Raw genomic sequence first — 17,355 nt, forward strand, 5'->3', positions numbered from 1 at the left:
ACTTTCCTTTGTTTTTCCCCCAAATGTATCAATAGTAGGGATGCACCGATTATATATATCGGTGGTCGAAATATATCGGCCGAAAAGGGCATTGTAAAAAAAAAATAAAAATGAAACGGTCGAAAATAATCATCCGCAGGGGCCAGGCTGCTTACCTGTGCGTTGGTCACACACACTGTGTGAGCAGCGTCTCTTGTACTAGCCAGAAGAATCAGGAACCCAGCGGGCTCACGTCAATGCACGTCACATGACTCTGATCCCTTCTTCCCCTGGAGGCGGGGTAAGAAATGTTGCAGACGGAAGAAGCCGGGCCCCTGCAGAAGTTTGCGAGTGAGAGATCTGCAGTTCAAGTAAGGGGGGTGGGGGGAAGGTGTATGAGCAAGTATGCATAATTAAGGGAATGAATGAGTAAATGTTTGTGAATGAGTGTGTGTGTGATTGCATGGTACTTGCTGCCTGGTCATGATAGGAGTGTGATTGTTAGCAATTATATATATATTAATATTGTTACTGAATTTTTTTTTTGTCCAATTGTGGTGTGTTACTTTAAATTATTTTATTTTTTTTAAGGTGGGGCATTTTCGATTTTGATTTCAGCCAATTGAATCCTGAATTTTCAGTCCAGAATTTTGTGGTCATACTGCACATGTTGGATTCTGGTTGCAATATTCTATGTATATATATGTGTGTGTGTGTGTATGGTTTTAGATTGTGTGCATGTACATTTAAGTGTATTGTTAGTGTGTATGCATGTATGTTTATATGTGCATGGTGTTAGTGTGTATGTGAATGTATGTATAAGGGTATGGTGTTGGAGGGTGTCAGTGGGTGTGTGTATGTGTGTGTGTTTTAATTCATTCAAAGACCTAACCACAATCATTATCCCCCAACCAATACATTCAAACCCCATATCATCATATTCCTCCCCACCATCCTTTCCACCCCTACCATTAATTCCCCATATTGCATCACAATCATCCACCTTCATCATCATGCTCCATAACATAATTTCCCATCATCTTTATACCCATTTATTTCCTATCTTAATATATTTTCCTTAAAATGCGCTTTTTTATATTTATACAATATTCAACATTAATTTTCATAAAATTTAACACAGGGATATAACTAAAATCATGGGGGCCCCATTGTGAAATCTCGAAACTGCCCTTCTCGGCTACCTCGGCTAAACCTTTACTTTTCCTCTCACTGATTTCTGGGCCTAGAAAATTTTGTCCTCTGAAGTTAATACAAATTCAGGAGTTTTATATCTGAATAAGTAAAAATTAAATTGTCAGGAAAATGACACCCAGACACACACACCAGGGCAGGCTTTGCCACACTGAAACCCAAAAATACACACACCAGGGCAGGCTCTGCCACACTGACACCCACATCTGTATGGGCTAAGCTACAATAATAATAATAAAAAAAAAAGCATTTTCCACACTGCTTTGTTGTTGACACCTCTTTTGTGTTTTTGCCCCTTGTATATTGCCCCCAGCCAGCGCTATGTGTAGTTATGCCCCCAGCCTGCCCCTCCCTTGTATTGATTTATGTAATGGCCACAGCTTGCCCCCTTGTGTATTGATGCAGCCAGCACAGATAAAATGCTGCCCTACAGTATGGCTCATGTATATCTGACTAATTGGTTCCCTTCCCAGAGTCGATACATCCCTCATACTGCAGGGCAGCATTTTATCTGGGCTGGGGGAGCAATATGTAAAAGTTATGTGTGCATTGTATATTTATCCCACCACCTAGCCCCCCGCTTTAGTATCATGTCAGCCCTGGCACGCTGATTGCATCCACAAGATCGGCCCAACACCTAGATTGGAAACATAGGGTTTGCCACTTTTGCCCCCAAACAGCCTGCCTGTGCCATGCTTCCCCCCCATTTACACATCCATGCTATCACCCACATGTTCGTTCATTTGCTCATTCACAAACATTAATTTACTCACTCACAGATGCTCGCTAGCTCACAGATGCTTACTCACAGCTACTCGTTCATATGCCCTCCCCACCCCCTTACCTGAACTGCAGATGTCTCAGTGCTGCTCGCAGACTACCGCAGGGGTCGCTGCTTCCCTTTGCTTGCACTCTGTCCGAACAACTTCTCTCGTTCCACAGGAACGGGGACAAGCAGGGGGAAGCAAGAACGGGGCAGAGTCATGTGGCATAACCTAAATTAACGTGACTCAGCTGGGTTCCTGCGGGGTCACACGCAACATATAGGTAAGCAGCAGGGCCCCTGCGGAAGTTAAGCCGTCCTCCGGGTGATCCCGAAGGAGCGGTGGCGATCCGATGCCAGGTATCTGGGGATGGATAGCTCGGGGTCCTGAGGATATCCTGTCCAAAAAGTGGCTCTGAGACATGTTGCTTGTAAAGCTAGGGATCTATTCCCAGGGTACTTATTTGGGCTTTTTAACACTTTTGATTCCAGGGATTTTAATAATAATTTGATATTCTGTTATTAAGGAATATTTTAATATAATTTTCGAAAGCGCTATTTACAGCTATTTGAATTGCAAATAATGTGACTGAGATAGGTATGTGTAAGGGGTGTGGCATGTGGGCACAATAGCTCAACTACCCAAAAAATGTATGGGGCTGATGTCCAAACATTTTCAGCCCTGCTTGCCACCTGCTGATTTCCTAAATTATTTTGCTGCCTTCCAGTTCTGTGCCATTAGATGGCACCTAAGAAGAAGTCTTAGACTGCAGCAGACAACCATCCGCATCCAGGGGGATTATGTATATCCAGTGATTATGTATATGTCTGTTAGTATGTAGGATGGTAGTGTGAATGTGTGTGTGTTTAGAGGTAGTGTGGAAATGTTTATCGGTGGGTGAAGGGTTGTTCAAGGGTTGTTAGCAATCACACTCCTATCATGCCAAGTCAGCCAGTACATGCTAAAACCTAGCTAGCTGCCCCCCTTGTGTATTGATGCTGCCAGCAGTATGGGGTCTGCACATCACTTACAGCCACCCTGTACCAGCATGTACTGGCTGACTTGGCATGATAGGAGTGTGATTGCTAACAGCAATCACAGTCCCATCATGCCTAGGTTACAGCATTTACTGGTTGGATGTGTAAGTGCTGGAACCTAGGCATGATAGGACTGTGATTGCTGTTAGCAATCACACTCCTATCATGCCAAGTCAGCCAGTACATGCTGAAACCTAGCTAGCTGCCCCCCTTGTGTATTGATGCTGCCAGCAGTATGGGGTCTGCACATCACTTACAGCCACCCTGTACCAGCATGTACTGGCTGCCTGGGTATGATAGGAGTGTGATTGCTGTTAGCAATCACACTCCTATCATGCCAAGTCATATTGCAATTTTTTTTTGTTCAATTGTGGTGTGTTACCTACTTTTATTAAAAATGTGAGTTTTTATTATTATTTTTAAAGGTGGGGGGTCATTTTCGGTTTTGGCTAAGTGAACCGTGAATGTTTTGGTCCAGAATTTTCATTTTAGTGCATCCCTAGAATAAATAGAACTATTTCATTTTTAATTATCCTGAGTCCTGAATTTGTAGTCACAAAACTTTCTAGGCCCAGAAATCAGTGAGAAGAAAAGTAAAAGTTTTGTGTCATTTACTTTATTTTAATCTGCATATTTTATTAAAGGCCATATTTTCTCACAGTGAAAAATGAGTGCGGCCCGCGCACGTATACAATTCTGATGAAGTGGCCCACTTCAGAAAAAACTTGGACACCCCTGGGGTAGAGAGTGAGAAGGGGGGTTAGGGAGAGGGTAGCTAATGAGAAGGGGGGGTGGGGAGAGGGTAGCTAGTGAGAAGGGGGGGTAGGGAGAGGGTAGCTAGTGTGAAGGGGTGGTAGGGAGAGGGTAGCTAGTGAGAAGGGGGCGAAAGGGAGAGGGTAGCTAGTTAGAAGGGAGGGTAGGGAGAGGGTAGCTAGTGAGAAGGGAGGGTAGGGAGGGGGGTAGATAGTAAGAAAGGGGGAGAGGGGGTAGATAGTGTGAGAAAGTGGGGATCTGATGGGGGAAAATGCTGTCCCCCCCCAGATTTTTAGGGGTTCCTACGCCCATGGGTGCAAGCCCCAGTATACCACCATATACACTGTGACATCACAGGCATCCATAAGAAAAAATAGATTTTTATTCATATTGCACCGAGAACATTGTCCTAGCACTAAAAGTTTAAAATTATATATAAAAACACTTACCACCCCAAACCCTTTAAACCAGTACTTTTTAAAAATAGTACACTATAGGGTAATATGTAAGGGATAGATGTGGCACTCTAGAACATTCCCATAATCCATGGGATTATGTCGAACATAGTGGGTTATTGTTCAACAGTGGCATTTACTGTGAGAAAAAAAAAAGCACAATTGCAAAATAAGAAGTTAAAATTATTATGTTATTGTCAAAAGAAAGCCTTACTTGTCCTGGAAAAAAAAATCCGCTTTGACACAGGAAAGCAGAATCGAGTAAATCTATGGTACACATGGTGAAAAAAAAATATATTCTCTTTACGGTACTGAAATCTCTCGGTACTGAAGGGATTATTGTTAAAAGGAAGTTCCCACCCTTTTTTTTGTTTAATTTATTACTAGTGTGGTGTTTGACAAAAATATAACATGACCAGCCTATAGATAAAGTAAGTTTAGTGGACCAAAAATGGATAAAACTAGGTTTTCGTCAATGCTAACCAACATAACTGTATACAGCTGTGTATTTTGTAGGTACAAGGATATTTTCCTCCCCCATGAGACTTCCACTTTAAATTGTCTGCAAAGACTACACACTCATCAAAAGACGAGGATCATTTATCCATGCTACAGGGTTTCGTTAAAATGCTATTTAACAGTTGTTTTGCACTTATCCTTGTGCATGTTACTTAAAAATGTCCTTACATCTGTGCAAGCTACATTACGTTTAAATGCTACATAGTGAATGTTTTTTTGTTTGTTTTTTTTGTGTTTCCCCCCCACACATTTAGCCACTTCCTCTCCCAAGTGATCTCTCTGTGTCAACCTGGCTTCGTGCACTCTCCCTCCAACAATATGCTCCTAGCTTTCTTAGCAGTGGGTACACGTCTATGGAGACTCTGCGAAATTTGTGGGAACTTGAAATTGTAAATGTAGGTTGTGTTTGATGGTTTGCCTTGTTTTTTTTTTTTTTTCTTTCTGGCACCTCCCTTATTTTTGCCATTTATAAATTGCAATGCAATTATGCACTTTATACTCTACTACTGCATATCCGCTTCATAAACCTGTGTAAGAATCATGTTGTATAAGCCAGTTTAAGTCCCATATCTTAACTTCCAGGTATTAAAAGTAAATTTACTGGGTCACAGGAAGAGGATTCTGGCATCCTTAGCAGACAGGCAATATGAAGACCCACCTCAGAAACCACCACGTTTTTCACAGCTCAGGGTAAGGACCATGACTTTTTATATATGTCCCCCATTTACACACAGTTCATTAACAAATCAAATCTACATGGGAGAGACGGAACACCATTGTCCAAAGATGTGTGCAATCACATTTAATGTGTGTTCAAGCAGTGTTTGAACATATATCTTCAGATATTTGTATTTTTGTTGATATTCCTATGCAGGGCGTACCTAGAGTATTTGGCACCTGGGGCGGATCCTGTATGTGGCCCCCCCCCAAAAAAAACACTTTAAAACTGCATAGCTTCTATCGTTATATACTGGCGTAGACATTGAAGGTGGTACAGCATTGCTGTTATCATTATATATTGAGGCAGACATTGAAGGTGGTACAGCATAACACCTACCACTATATACTGAGGCAAACGATGGTGGTACAGCGTAATCCCTATCACTATACATTGAGCCAGACATTGATAATAGTGTAGCATAACTCCTATCACTATATACTAAACCAAACATTGATGTGGTGTAGGCCTACCACTTCATTGTCTGGCTTAGGGATGCACCAAAACTTCTGGACTGAAACAGAAAATGACCCCCCACCATAAAAAAAAATCTCACACTTTTATTTAAGTAACACAGACAAAAAAATGCAATAACAATATTAATCTATAAATGATTAAGGCATTTCTGGGGGCAGATTGGCGTATAGAGGGTTAAAAGGCACATCATGGGGCAGAGTGGCAAATAGGGGGTATAAGGCATTTCTGGGGGCAGAGTGGCAACCCTGGGGGCAGATATGCATAACTGGGGGGCAGGTTGGCAAATAAAAAGGAAAAAATATATATATATTTTTCTCAATCATAGCTTTTATTAAATATGAAAATATTGTTTACATGAATTAATATTTACTAGTAAAACCTTTTTTCCCATAGGGTAGTCTTATATTCAGGCTTTTTGTTTTTTTCCTAAATTTATATTTAGACTTTGGGGGGTCGTCTTGTAATCAGGGTCGTCTTATAATCGATCAAATACGGTATCTCTCATTCAGACAATTAATTCACTCATTCTCACTATCTACCTTTCCCCCTTTTCTACCCCCTCTCCCTCCCTCCCCACTATCTACCCTCTCCCCCTTTGTAGTTAAAGGTTTTGGACTTACCATTCAGAAGTCCTGCGGTGGGAGCACAACGCCTCTCCTCGTGCTCTGCCGCTTCACTGCTGAGTGACGAAATATGACGTTGTATTTCGGCGCTCAGCATGAGATGCCGGCACCGCGACGGAGTTAGAAGCCTCGCAAAGGAGACTGAGGGGAGCCGAGCGGTTGCTAGGCGCCCCTCTGTCTCCTCCGCGTAAAAAAAAAAAAATCAAGGACATGTGGTCACCCTAGCCCGCGACACCCGGGGCGGACCGCCTGCCCCACTCTAGGTACGCTACTGTTCCTATGTATTTATTTGTCTCCTGTAATCAGAGATGACAGATGTCTGTCATGTCAAAAGATTCTCTTTCTACATCTGTTTCCTGAAATAGTTTTTGTGCTGTCACCAGCCCTGTTGTAAGATATGAATTTTTCTCTGTCCAGTGTCAAGATGCATTGTACAATACTTCACCCTCTTCCCTTACATCAACTGAACAGCATCCTAGTTTGACACTTCAATCCAGCTTGTTACAGGCTCCAGAGAACAAAGGAGAGCATCAGAGAATTCAGGAGCTCGTTGTGGAGGTATGAATCTACTGTTACACTAAGTTTTTTTTGGAAACGTACCCACATTTCTTGCTAACTATCCCTGTTCTTAAAATTGAGAACCTTTGGTCACTCACTTAACCCTTAAACACACCACAAAAACCCACACCAGACTGGTAATATGCTGCCACCACCAAGTTATGTTTTAAGCTGACTACAGTTTATGGACGCTTCGGTAATGCCCAGTACTACACTGATGGGGTCAAAAATGTATAAAACCCAATTTAAGTAAAACAATTAAGTAACATGGTTTATTCCGGCTTTCTCGGAAGGTAGAGTTTGGTTAGAGCACAGTGACGGAAACTGGATTAATATGTAGTTTCATCTGACGAAAGTCACAGTGCTTATGTACAAAAATTATATGAACAAAGCTGATAACAATTTAGACACAAAGTATACAATACAGTTTGTAGAAAATAAAACTAGGATAAACACAGAAAAACCTAATTATACAAAACCCACATAGGTCATCTGCGGGAGCCTCAATGCCATCAATGTTGGGTTTGAGGATTTTCGGTGATGATCTAAATCCATAGAAAGCTACATCTTAACATTTGTTTAGATTGACAGATCCCATGCTGTCCTTCAGATGACCCAAACTCGTCATACAGGACCATCACCCTAAATTCCATGTTATAGGGGAAGGTCAGAGCGGGAAAGGCTGCTTATCATTGACTTGCATAAATTTTCATTCATTCTTTGCAGGAGGAATCCAAATTAACTTTGAGGCCTCCCAGTGTGGCCACTTCATATGCACCTTTGCAGAATTGGCATCACCAACCTGAGAAGTTAATCTTTGAATCGTGTGGCTATGAGTCAAGCGTAAGAACTAAATCAGCTTCTATCATAGTATAGCAAAAATCTTTGAAATATGCTGTATGCTCTTTATTCATTTTATTCATTTTTTTTCCTTACACTTGCTCATCAGTATTTGGGGTCAATGCAAATTAACGATCTTCGAGGAACAGAATCCACCCAGGATGCTTGTGCTAAGATGAGGGTGAGTGTGGAAGTTGGCTTGGGTGGCCGTGTAGGCAGTGTTTTGGGTGTAGACCTGTCACTTGATTTTGAATTGAGATGATGGGCATTGAAATATATTCAGCTACATTTTAAATAATACAGCAAACATTCCTTATCCTCTAGAAATCTACAGAGCATATGAAGAAGATTCCACGGATCACTCTTTCCATCAGTTACAAGGGAGTAAAATTCATTGATGCGTCGAATCAGGTAGGAAATGTACTCGGTCCAAACACCATTTCTGTTTACCTATTTCTTCCTTCAGCTTTTTAAGCAGCTGCCCTTTATACCTAACTTTGTTCACTGAATTTTCTCACTGTTGTGATGTCTGTCCTGATTTATTATATCACTTTCCCCTGCAGAATGTCATTGCAGAACATGAGATTCGCAATATCTCATGTGCAGCACAAGATCCTGAGGATCTTTGTACATTTGCATACATCACCAAGGATCTCCAGACGAGCCACCACTACTGCCATGTGTTCAGCACTGCTGATGTGGTGAGTCACATCTTATTTTATTAGTTCTAATTAATGTTCGTAGTGGGGGGAAGCACCTTAAGGGGGACCTGTCATTGAAAAATGCAGGATAGCCGTCAAATCCTTAGATCGTCTGCCATTTTTTTCTGATAACATGCTGCATTCACCTTGCTATCAATTGTCACAAGATTCCCTGTGCCTTTAGAGCTCACACCCCACAGCGCGGTGCTTCACGGTGGGGATGGTATTCTTTTCCCTATAGACCTTGTTGACCCCTCTGCAAACATAGCCCTTACGGTTTTGACCATGGAGCTCTATTTTGGTCTCATCACTCCAAATTAGTGTGCCAGAAGCTGTGAGACATGTCAAGGTGTTGGTGCTCTTTGAAGAGACCTAAAAAGCATACCTTACATCCTGTAGAACTCCCAGATTACCTGCCAGGTGATTCTTGATCTTCAAGAACAGAAGATAGGTTTGTTTATTTTCCATCAATAAACTTTTTTTTTTTTCTGAAAGTCTCTCTTCCAAGTTGTCCCACATGTGCAATAGTCAGGTTTCTGCATTGTTTTACCTCCTGAATTACCCCCAAGTCTTCTTACAACCCCACTATTCTCAAGATGTTGGTTTGCTGCTGTTGACATAAGGACATTTTTAAAGTCCTGTAGAACTGAGCCATGCAGAAGATCCTGTTCTCTTACCACATCACTTTATCTCATTTACTTTCTAGGCCACATCGGCAGACATTAACCCATCTCTTAAATGCAAGGCAGCAGTCTGGCCAATCTTATGCCAGGCATTATCATTTGGACTTAATGCCTGCTAAGGACACTGCACACCAAGCTGTTGTCTTAGTCCCATTCAATTCTCATGTGCTCCTGGGAATGACATAGAAATAGAATTCTTACATGAGATTTTATTTTGCTTGTCCATTCCCTGGTAGTGACCCCCCCCTTAATATAATTTGCTGTATTTTCTGGTGTAGGGTTTTTTTTTTTGTTTTTTTTTTTTATCATACTGTGTATTGAGGAATGTTCCAAGCTTTTATTCTATTTTCTGACCAACCTGTGGTGCTGTGAAAAAAGTATTTACCCCCTTCCCTATTCCTTCTATTTTTGCTTGTAACCCCTTCAGTCAGGGTTTTTGGTATCAAGTACCAGAGCAATTTTGCCATTTTTTGCGGTATGTCGGTCGATTATTCCTTTTTCCTGCGAATAGTGTACCCATGTAAACTACAGATTGTTTATAATTAGCGTAAAATTTAGGATGAGAAATTTAGTAAAAACTAGCGAAAATTATTTTTTTTCTATTTTCCTCTCCGAATCCTCACAAAATTAGGTAAAGTGATGGAAAATACCCTCCAGATTTATCAATTCAGGTGTCCTGATTTTGTATTTATATAGAATTTTCATACTTTCCCAGCACTTATAGGGAACATACTATAAGGTGTACATCATTATTCTTTACAATAGAATTACGTATGATGGGATTGCAACTCTAATTTTAAACAAATAAACCAAAAATAAACACAAAAGTATATAATTCTGTAAAGCCGACAACCCAGACTATCGTATCAGAGGTATTTGGGCATTCTTCATGTAGCTATTTGGCCCCAAATCACTGTCAAAGGTGGCTGCAGAAATTATTTCTGCGCCTTTTTCACCAACACTTCTGTGTTGCTTAGATTTTTTTTTGCACGGGGTATATGTATTACGGCAGAGAAACATGGACAAAATTGATTAGCTGCATCTCCAGATTATGGAAATACCCCACATCCTTAGGTTTTTTTTCTAGAGGGTCATATCCGTGCCTCGCATATAGTACCCTATAGGGTAGTATTTTTCATACTTATGGCTTAACGGGTTTGGGATGGATGAATGGGGGCAGGGGGTAATACCTTTTTAGATGTTGTGCTAGGGCATTGGGATGTAAGGGTTTTTTTATTTTAATTATCTTAATTGTTAGATAATTACTAACACTGTTATTGTATATTGTTAGAGCAATATGTTTAGAGGTTCTCTTAGTTCACTTTTTGTTTTTTTTTCTCATTATTATTTATTGTACTATTTTAGTGATTTATTTTTTATTTTGAATTTTTTTCGGTGGGGGAGGTGTTTCGTGTTCAGTTTTTGAGAAGTTGTTTCTCCTGTCACTCCCATTAGCACAGGAGATGGCTCCGCCTATCCAAATAGGGCTGGAAAGAATAAAAAACCCCAGAACCTCCCCCTTACCCACAGTTCTTTCCTGTCCTATTTTCTGGGTAGGTGCGGTCATTCCCCGTTTGTTGTTTTCTTGTAGCTCGTGGGAGAGCTCATTTTCCCTGGTGCTGCCGTCACGCTTTGGGTAGCGGGTAAGCGTTTTTTCTTTCCTTATATCCGGTCCGATCCATGGAGCAGGGATAGGGTTAATCCGTACAGGGTCCGTGATGGGGACCCTAGCATGCCTTACCTTTCGCAGCCGTTGGGCGGGCTGGCTGTTTTCAGGATGCCGGGACTCCACTTCTCTCTGCCGGCGGTTGCCGCAGATCCTCCCTGTGATGCTCTTCCAGGTTTTGTCACAGGCTGCCAGAAGCAGCTCTCAGGTCAGAAGAGATTTTCGCCGTTCTGGTCCAGTTTTTCCTGCAGTTCTGGTAAGGTTGTTCTATTTTTATTTGCTTATACTGCTGTTGGTTTGCAATTGGCTTCTGACGAGTCATGGCGTCCTGGTTTTCTGCTCTGGTGTATTTCTTCCTCTTATCCCAAGTAAGGTTATGAGTCCATGGGAGTTTTTTTATGTTTTGACCGTCTCCTGTCCTTTATCAGGATGTCGCTAGATAGGCTAGACCTCCCTGAAGAATTTCCAGCTCCTAAGAAGGCTACATCCAAGACAAAGCATTTTGCATGTAAAAATTGCAAAGCTACTATGTCTGACGCCTCTAGAAAATTTTGGTTCATCCTGTCTGAGTGCCAGGGAGGAGTCCTTTTCTGATTTCAATGAGTGAATGAAGGCTGTGCTCCAGTCCACTTTTCAGCCGAATCGATCATTGGTTTTTGATTCTTTGCCCAAGCCTAAGACATCCTGTCCTGATCCTCTGCCTGGGTTCCGGTCTTCTGGTCAGGATCCTGGTTGTTCGGGCTCCGAAAGGGACTGGCACATGGAGGAACCTGGATCTCAGGAATGGGGGGGGAGCTTTCTGAAGAGACCTTTTTCTTTCCGGCAGAAGATGTGAACAAGCTGGTTGCTGCAGTGAGGGCCACTCTAGACCTGGAGGAGGAACAGCCAAAGGGGAAAAAACAGGTTCTTGTAAGAAGCCCAGGGCTTTTCCAGTCGATGAAGCCTTGAAATCTATTTTTACTTACCAGTGGAACGCTCCTAAAAGAAAGCTAACCATCTCCAACGTAGTCTCACGGCTGTTCCCTTTCCCAGAAGATTTCTCTGAGCTGTGTTTAGACCCCAAAATGGATGCTCCAGTGGCCAGGACCACTAGAAGATCCGCTATTCCCTTGGAGGATTCCTCTCATTTTGCGGATTCCATGGACAGGAAGGCAGAAGGAGCAGCTAAGAGATCTTTTGAAGCTTTAGCAGCATTTTTTAAACCAGGAATTGTGATGGATTCCGTGGCCAAGGCTATGCGCTTGTGCCTCCTCCAGCAAATTGAGGAAGATATCCTAGGGGGGTGCAGGAGAAGATATTCTCCGGGACGTTTCACATGTGAAGAGTACGGCTGACTTCTTGTGTAATTATGCTATGGAATCCGTCTGCATGGCTGCTAGGGCCTCTGCCTTATCGGTGTTCTCTAGAAAGGCCCTATGGCTCAAATCTTGGTCAGCAGACTCTGCCTCCAATTTGTGTGGGATACCCTTCTCTGGGAAGGATCTGTTCGGAAAGTAGTTAGAAGTTCTGTTGGAGAAAGCTACTGGTGACAAGTATTTTTTGCCAAAATGTAAACCTCTGCCACGTTTTCGGCCCAACCAGTTCAGAGCATCCAGAGGTCAGGATTCCAGACCCCAGTCCAGATTTCGGGATAGACCTTATGGCTAATATTTCGGCCTTTCCGTGGTAGACGGGGCTTCTAAGAAAGCATGACACCAGAATCATTACGGTAGGGGGCAGGCTGAAGAGTTTTCTTAATCAATGGGCTATATTTTGTTCGGACGCTTGGACCCTGGTAATCATTTCTATGGGGTACGGTCTGGAACTTGTCAGTTCTCCTCCAGAGCGGTTTATGGTTTCTGTGCCTCCTGCGAATCAATTCAGGAGAATGGCACTTCTGGTCCTTGTTCAAGAGTTTGTGACAAAACAAGTGTTGATCCCTGTGCCTCCAGGCTCAAGAGGAAGAGGTGTTTACGCCCACGTCTTAGTTGTTCCCAAATCATCAGGAGATTTCAGACTCATCGTAGATCTCGAGTTTCTAAACAGTTTTGTGGCTTACAGGAAGTTAAGGATGGAGTCTATCCACCATAGAGCTTCTTTCCAATGGAGATTTTCTCGCTACTCTCGATCTTCAAGATTCCTATCTTCATGTTCCCATCAGGCAGGAGTCGCAGAAGTTTCTTCGAGTGGCTATTCCATCTACAAAAGGGACTGTTTTTAGTTCTAGCCCCTTTCTTTTGGTCTTCAGCTCCAAGTCTTCACCAAACTGCTGTCAGGGATTGTTGCAAGCTCTTGATCTTCTCTCCCACCAGATTCACAGGATTGTTTGCCTGCTTCAGGATTTGGGATAAATTGTCAGTTTTCAAAAATCCCATCTGCTTCCCACCAGAACAATTCCCTTCCTGGGGTTTATGCTGGATGCTTTCTGTTAAAAGATTTTCCTGCTGGGGGACAAGATTCAGAATATCATGCACCTTCAGGGAATGATGGATGATGGGATTGACCCATTCCAGCTCTCTCAAGGAAGGTTGCCGTTCCAGCAAGCGTTCGCTTTCCCCTCAGATGGTGGCTTCAGGTGAGAAGACCGAGTTCAGATCTGGTTTGGCCCGAGCCTATTTGGACAGTAGTGTCTAAAGACGCCAGTTTATCCGGTTGGGAAGCCATGTTGGAAGAGGAATTCAGACAATGTCATCTTCATATCAATGTGCTGGAACTTCTAGCTGTCTGGAAGGCGCTCCTTTCTTGGCAATCCAGGTTGCGGGAAAGGCAGTAAGAGTTCTGTCAGACAATTGCATGGTGGTGGCGTTCCTGAACAAGCAAGAAGGCACAAGGAGTCTTCAATTGGGCGATCTTCTTCAGAAGATCGGAAAGTGGGCCGAGTTCCATCTCTCCCGCCTTTGGGCCGTGTTGATTCATGGGAAGGAGAACATTCCAGCAGATTTTCTCAGCAGAACATCAGAATGGAGCTTGAACACTGCAACATTTCTGCAGATCACAAGAGACTGGGGTACTTCATAGATCAACCTCATGGCAACGGCAGCCAACAGGAAACTGCCTTTGTTTTATTCCCTGTCATCGGCGGGCCGCCAGTTAGCTCTGGATGCATTGTCCCAGTCTTGGGACTTTGATTTGGGTTACATCTTTCCCCCTCTACCTCTCATCACCAGGGTTCTCCAAAAGATCAAGAGATACAGATGTTGCGTGATCCTGATAGCTCCCGACTAGCCCAAAGGGATTTGGTATCCAGAGTTAATCTGTCCATAGAGCCTCCAAAGAAGTTGGAGAATAAGCTGGATCTCCTCCATCAAGGGCCTGTACTTCTGAGAGGGACAGAGTAATTCAGGCTAGTCTCTCCAAAGAGGTGGCTGAAACCCTGATGAAGAGCCGGGAGCATGTTACCAATCTCTGGTATGAGAAGATCTGCAAGTCCTTCTACTCCTGGTATGCTAACAAACAGCTTCAGCTGCACAATGTCTCCATCCGCAACGTCCTAGAGTTCCTCCAAGCTGGTTTTCATAAAGGTCTGTCTCCAGCCACCCTGAAGGTCCATGTGGTGGCTCTTAGCGCTCTATCAAGTGAACAGTTAGCTTTCATGAAAGAAGTCTGTAGACTTCGTCCATTCAAGAGGCCTCTGGTGCCCTCCTGGGACCTGAATTTGGTCTTATCTAGCCTAACCCCTCCACCTTTTGAGTCCCTCGAAGACATCCCAATCAAGCTTCTCACCTGGAAGTTGGTTCTGTAGCTTCATCTAGAAGAATAGCCAAGATCCAGTCTCTCTCCATTTCAGCTCCTTATCTTCAAATCTTTGATAGGGTAGTTTCCCATACTCCAAGAGTTTCTTCCTAAAGTCATGTTGCCTTTTCATCTGCATCAAGATATTGTCCTTCTGTTTTTTTGTCCTCACCCTACGAATGACCAGGAACACCGGCTCCATTGCTTGGATGTACGCAGTTGTTTGAACCTTTACCTACAGAAGACTGCTCCAAGGAGAAGATCTTGCTGGAGTTCCTATTGAGCAAATTTGCAAAGCTGCTGTTTGGGAGTGTGTTCATATCTTCGTCAAGCATTATCGTATGAAGGTCTAGACTATGCCAAGTTCGGTAGAAGAGTCTTGGAGTATGTTTCTTTCTCTCCCTAGTTTCTTTTTTAAATCTCCTGTGCTACCGGGTTTGACAGGGGAAACATTAAATTCTTACCTGATAATTTATTTCCCTTGTCACTTCCCAGTAGCAATTAGTTGCACTCCCTAATAATGTTTTTTTTGTTTTTCCGTATTTGGTCTTTTGTATTCACTGTGGGTAAGGGGGAGGTTCTGGAGGTTTTCGGATCATCCAGCTAATTTTAATATAAGACAGAGACAATGTGAGTAAACACAAAATGCAGCTTTTAAATGATCATATTATTTAGTGAAAGTAAAGAGTTGATCAAAACCTGTATAACCCATGTGAGGAAGTAATTGCCCCCTCTAAACCTAATAACTGATTGCAGTTGTTGTCGCCAGGGGTGACACAACCAAACATTTGCAATAACTGGCATTGAGTCTTGCATCGCTGTGGAGCAATTGTGGCCCATTCTTCACTTGAGTTTTAAGTCGCAAAGTGATATCCGGACGTTAGGCGGTAGGATAACTTGATACATTTAGATTTAGTATCTGCTTCACTGATTAAGACGTCAGTAACTGATAGAAACAACACATATACCACAACTTGACCTATCAGAACCGTAGGTACCTATCATACCACAGTCCTGATACACACCCACTATTGAGAAGCTAGCGGGACATTTAACATAGAGACAGATGGAAAGTTATGTGATCAGTGGATAGAGTATGCATCCCCGATGTGATTTGAGACAGCTAGTAAAGATTACCAACTACTTAGATTGTAAGCTTGCGAGCAGGGCTCTCTCCACCAAATGTATCGGTTTGTCTTAGTCTGTCAATTCTTGTCTTGTCATATCCCTTGAATTTATGTATTGTATTAAGCGCTGCGTAAACTGTTGGCGCTATATAAATAAAGGATAATAATAATAATAATAACTTATTGACGTTGCCGATGGTAGTAGCGATTCATTGGGTGCAGATTATATATATCAGGCATGCAGAGCCCAGCTCATGATGCCGATGCTTCTGAAGAACAATGATTAAGAATGAAGACATGGGTTGCTGCTGCCTCCCGTTCAGAAAATAGTCGTGTAGCATTGCTTATTGTGTACCCAATGGTGTTAATATTAAGAGTGTATTTAGTTAAAGGAACATAGACGCCCCCCAAAAACTGGCAATGAAAGAGCCTGTTAGAATTAAGTAGGCTGAATCATGAGCTCTTTGTAAACAGGAGACCCTCCCCTGGTATAGTTCCCCTGATTAAGATAAGGCTTTAAGTGAAATCCGCATCATGCTTTCTTTTCTCTGTCAGTTTTTTAGCTCCCCACCCATATTTTGGGTTCATAGGGATGTTCAGACCTTTAAAAATTATACTCTGAGTTACTGAGCCATGGATAGCAGCAGCGATCAAGGAGTTATTCTGTTATAATTATCAATTTGACCGGCCGTTTAAACTCTTCAGTGGGCATTGAGCCACGTATGAATCTGTACTGAAAATATTTTGTCAACATTCTTAGGGGACTTAGATTAAAAGTTATGTTTTGATTGTTTAGTTTCTTTTTAAGTTTACAGACTTGTTCCAGATCCTTATTCTATACCTTCTTTAAAGTAAATATGTATAATATCTTCATCACTGTATGAATTCATTCACACTGTGCAAGACTTAGTAAGGACCAATCAGAGTCCACATGTTCCATATTAGTCTCTGTCTTGCCTAGACTTTCAGTTCACAGTAGCACAAGTGTCCTCATTCCCCCCTCCTATCCTGCTGCTGCCCACCGCCGGCATATATGCATGTTGTGTTAACATGTATGTTTTACTGTATGGTGTAAGAGTATGTATTACTGTATGGAGTTGGCATGAATGTATATTGTGTGAGCTAATCTTTGTATATCTTGTGTGTCAGCATATTATGTTTGAGTGTGTCTTAGTTTATGGTATTTGTGCATTAATTTGTTACTAGAATGTATTTATACTGCAATAGGGCGTTTAAGAGCATCATAATAATCGCCTTCAAACTGTTTCCTCTCCTATGTCTGTTTCACAACAGAATCAGGCCTATGAGATTATTCTAACACTTGGCCAAGCTTTTGAAGTTGCTTATCAGCTAGCCATACAGGCACACAAATCCAGACTACCTGAAGCTGTTGTCTCCCGTCCATCCAAGCCTGTTCCCAAGCCACGTGGCAGCATTCGACGCCAGACAGTAAGTACCATAAACATTAAGATGCTCTTTTGACTAATTTACTGATGCAAGCATGTTTATTTGTGAAAATAGAGGCATTGGAT

At 42.3% G+C, this 17,355-nt stretch overlaps 1 protein-coding gene across 1 annotated transcript in view; it reads left to right on the top strand.

Annotated features, from left to right (window-relative positions):
• The window catches only part of LOC149274291 (ankyrin repeat and SAM domain-containing protein 1A-like), a 95,044-nt gene that overhangs the window by 68,835 nt on the left and 8,854 nt on the right, over positions 1-17,355 (top strand). The window contains exons 17-23 of the mRNA XM_089505681.1: positions 4,974-5,114; positions 5,302-5,409; positions 7,822-7,938; positions 8,045-8,116; positions 8,260-8,346; positions 8,499-8,636; positions 17,117-17,276. Of these exons, the coding sequence (XP_089361807.1) occupies positions 4,974-5,114; positions 5,302-5,409; positions 7,822-7,938; positions 8,045-8,116; positions 8,260-8,346; positions 8,499-8,636; positions 17,117-17,276 (823 nt within the window). The remainder of the gene's footprint in view (positions 1-4,973; positions 5,115-5,301; positions 5,410-7,821; positions 7,939-8,044; positions 8,117-8,259; positions 8,347-8,498; positions 8,637-17,116; positions 17,277-17,355) is intronic.

Source organism: Sceloporus occidentalis, unplaced genomic scaffold (genome assembly GCF_023333645.1).
Source record: "Sceloporus occidentalis isolate IW3139 unplaced genomic scaffold, rSceOcc1.0.p SCAF_339, whole genome shotgun sequence".
Taxonomy (NCBI): domain Eukaryota; kingdom Metazoa; phylum Chordata; class Lepidosauria; order Squamata; family Phrynosomatidae; genus Sceloporus; species Sceloporus occidentalis.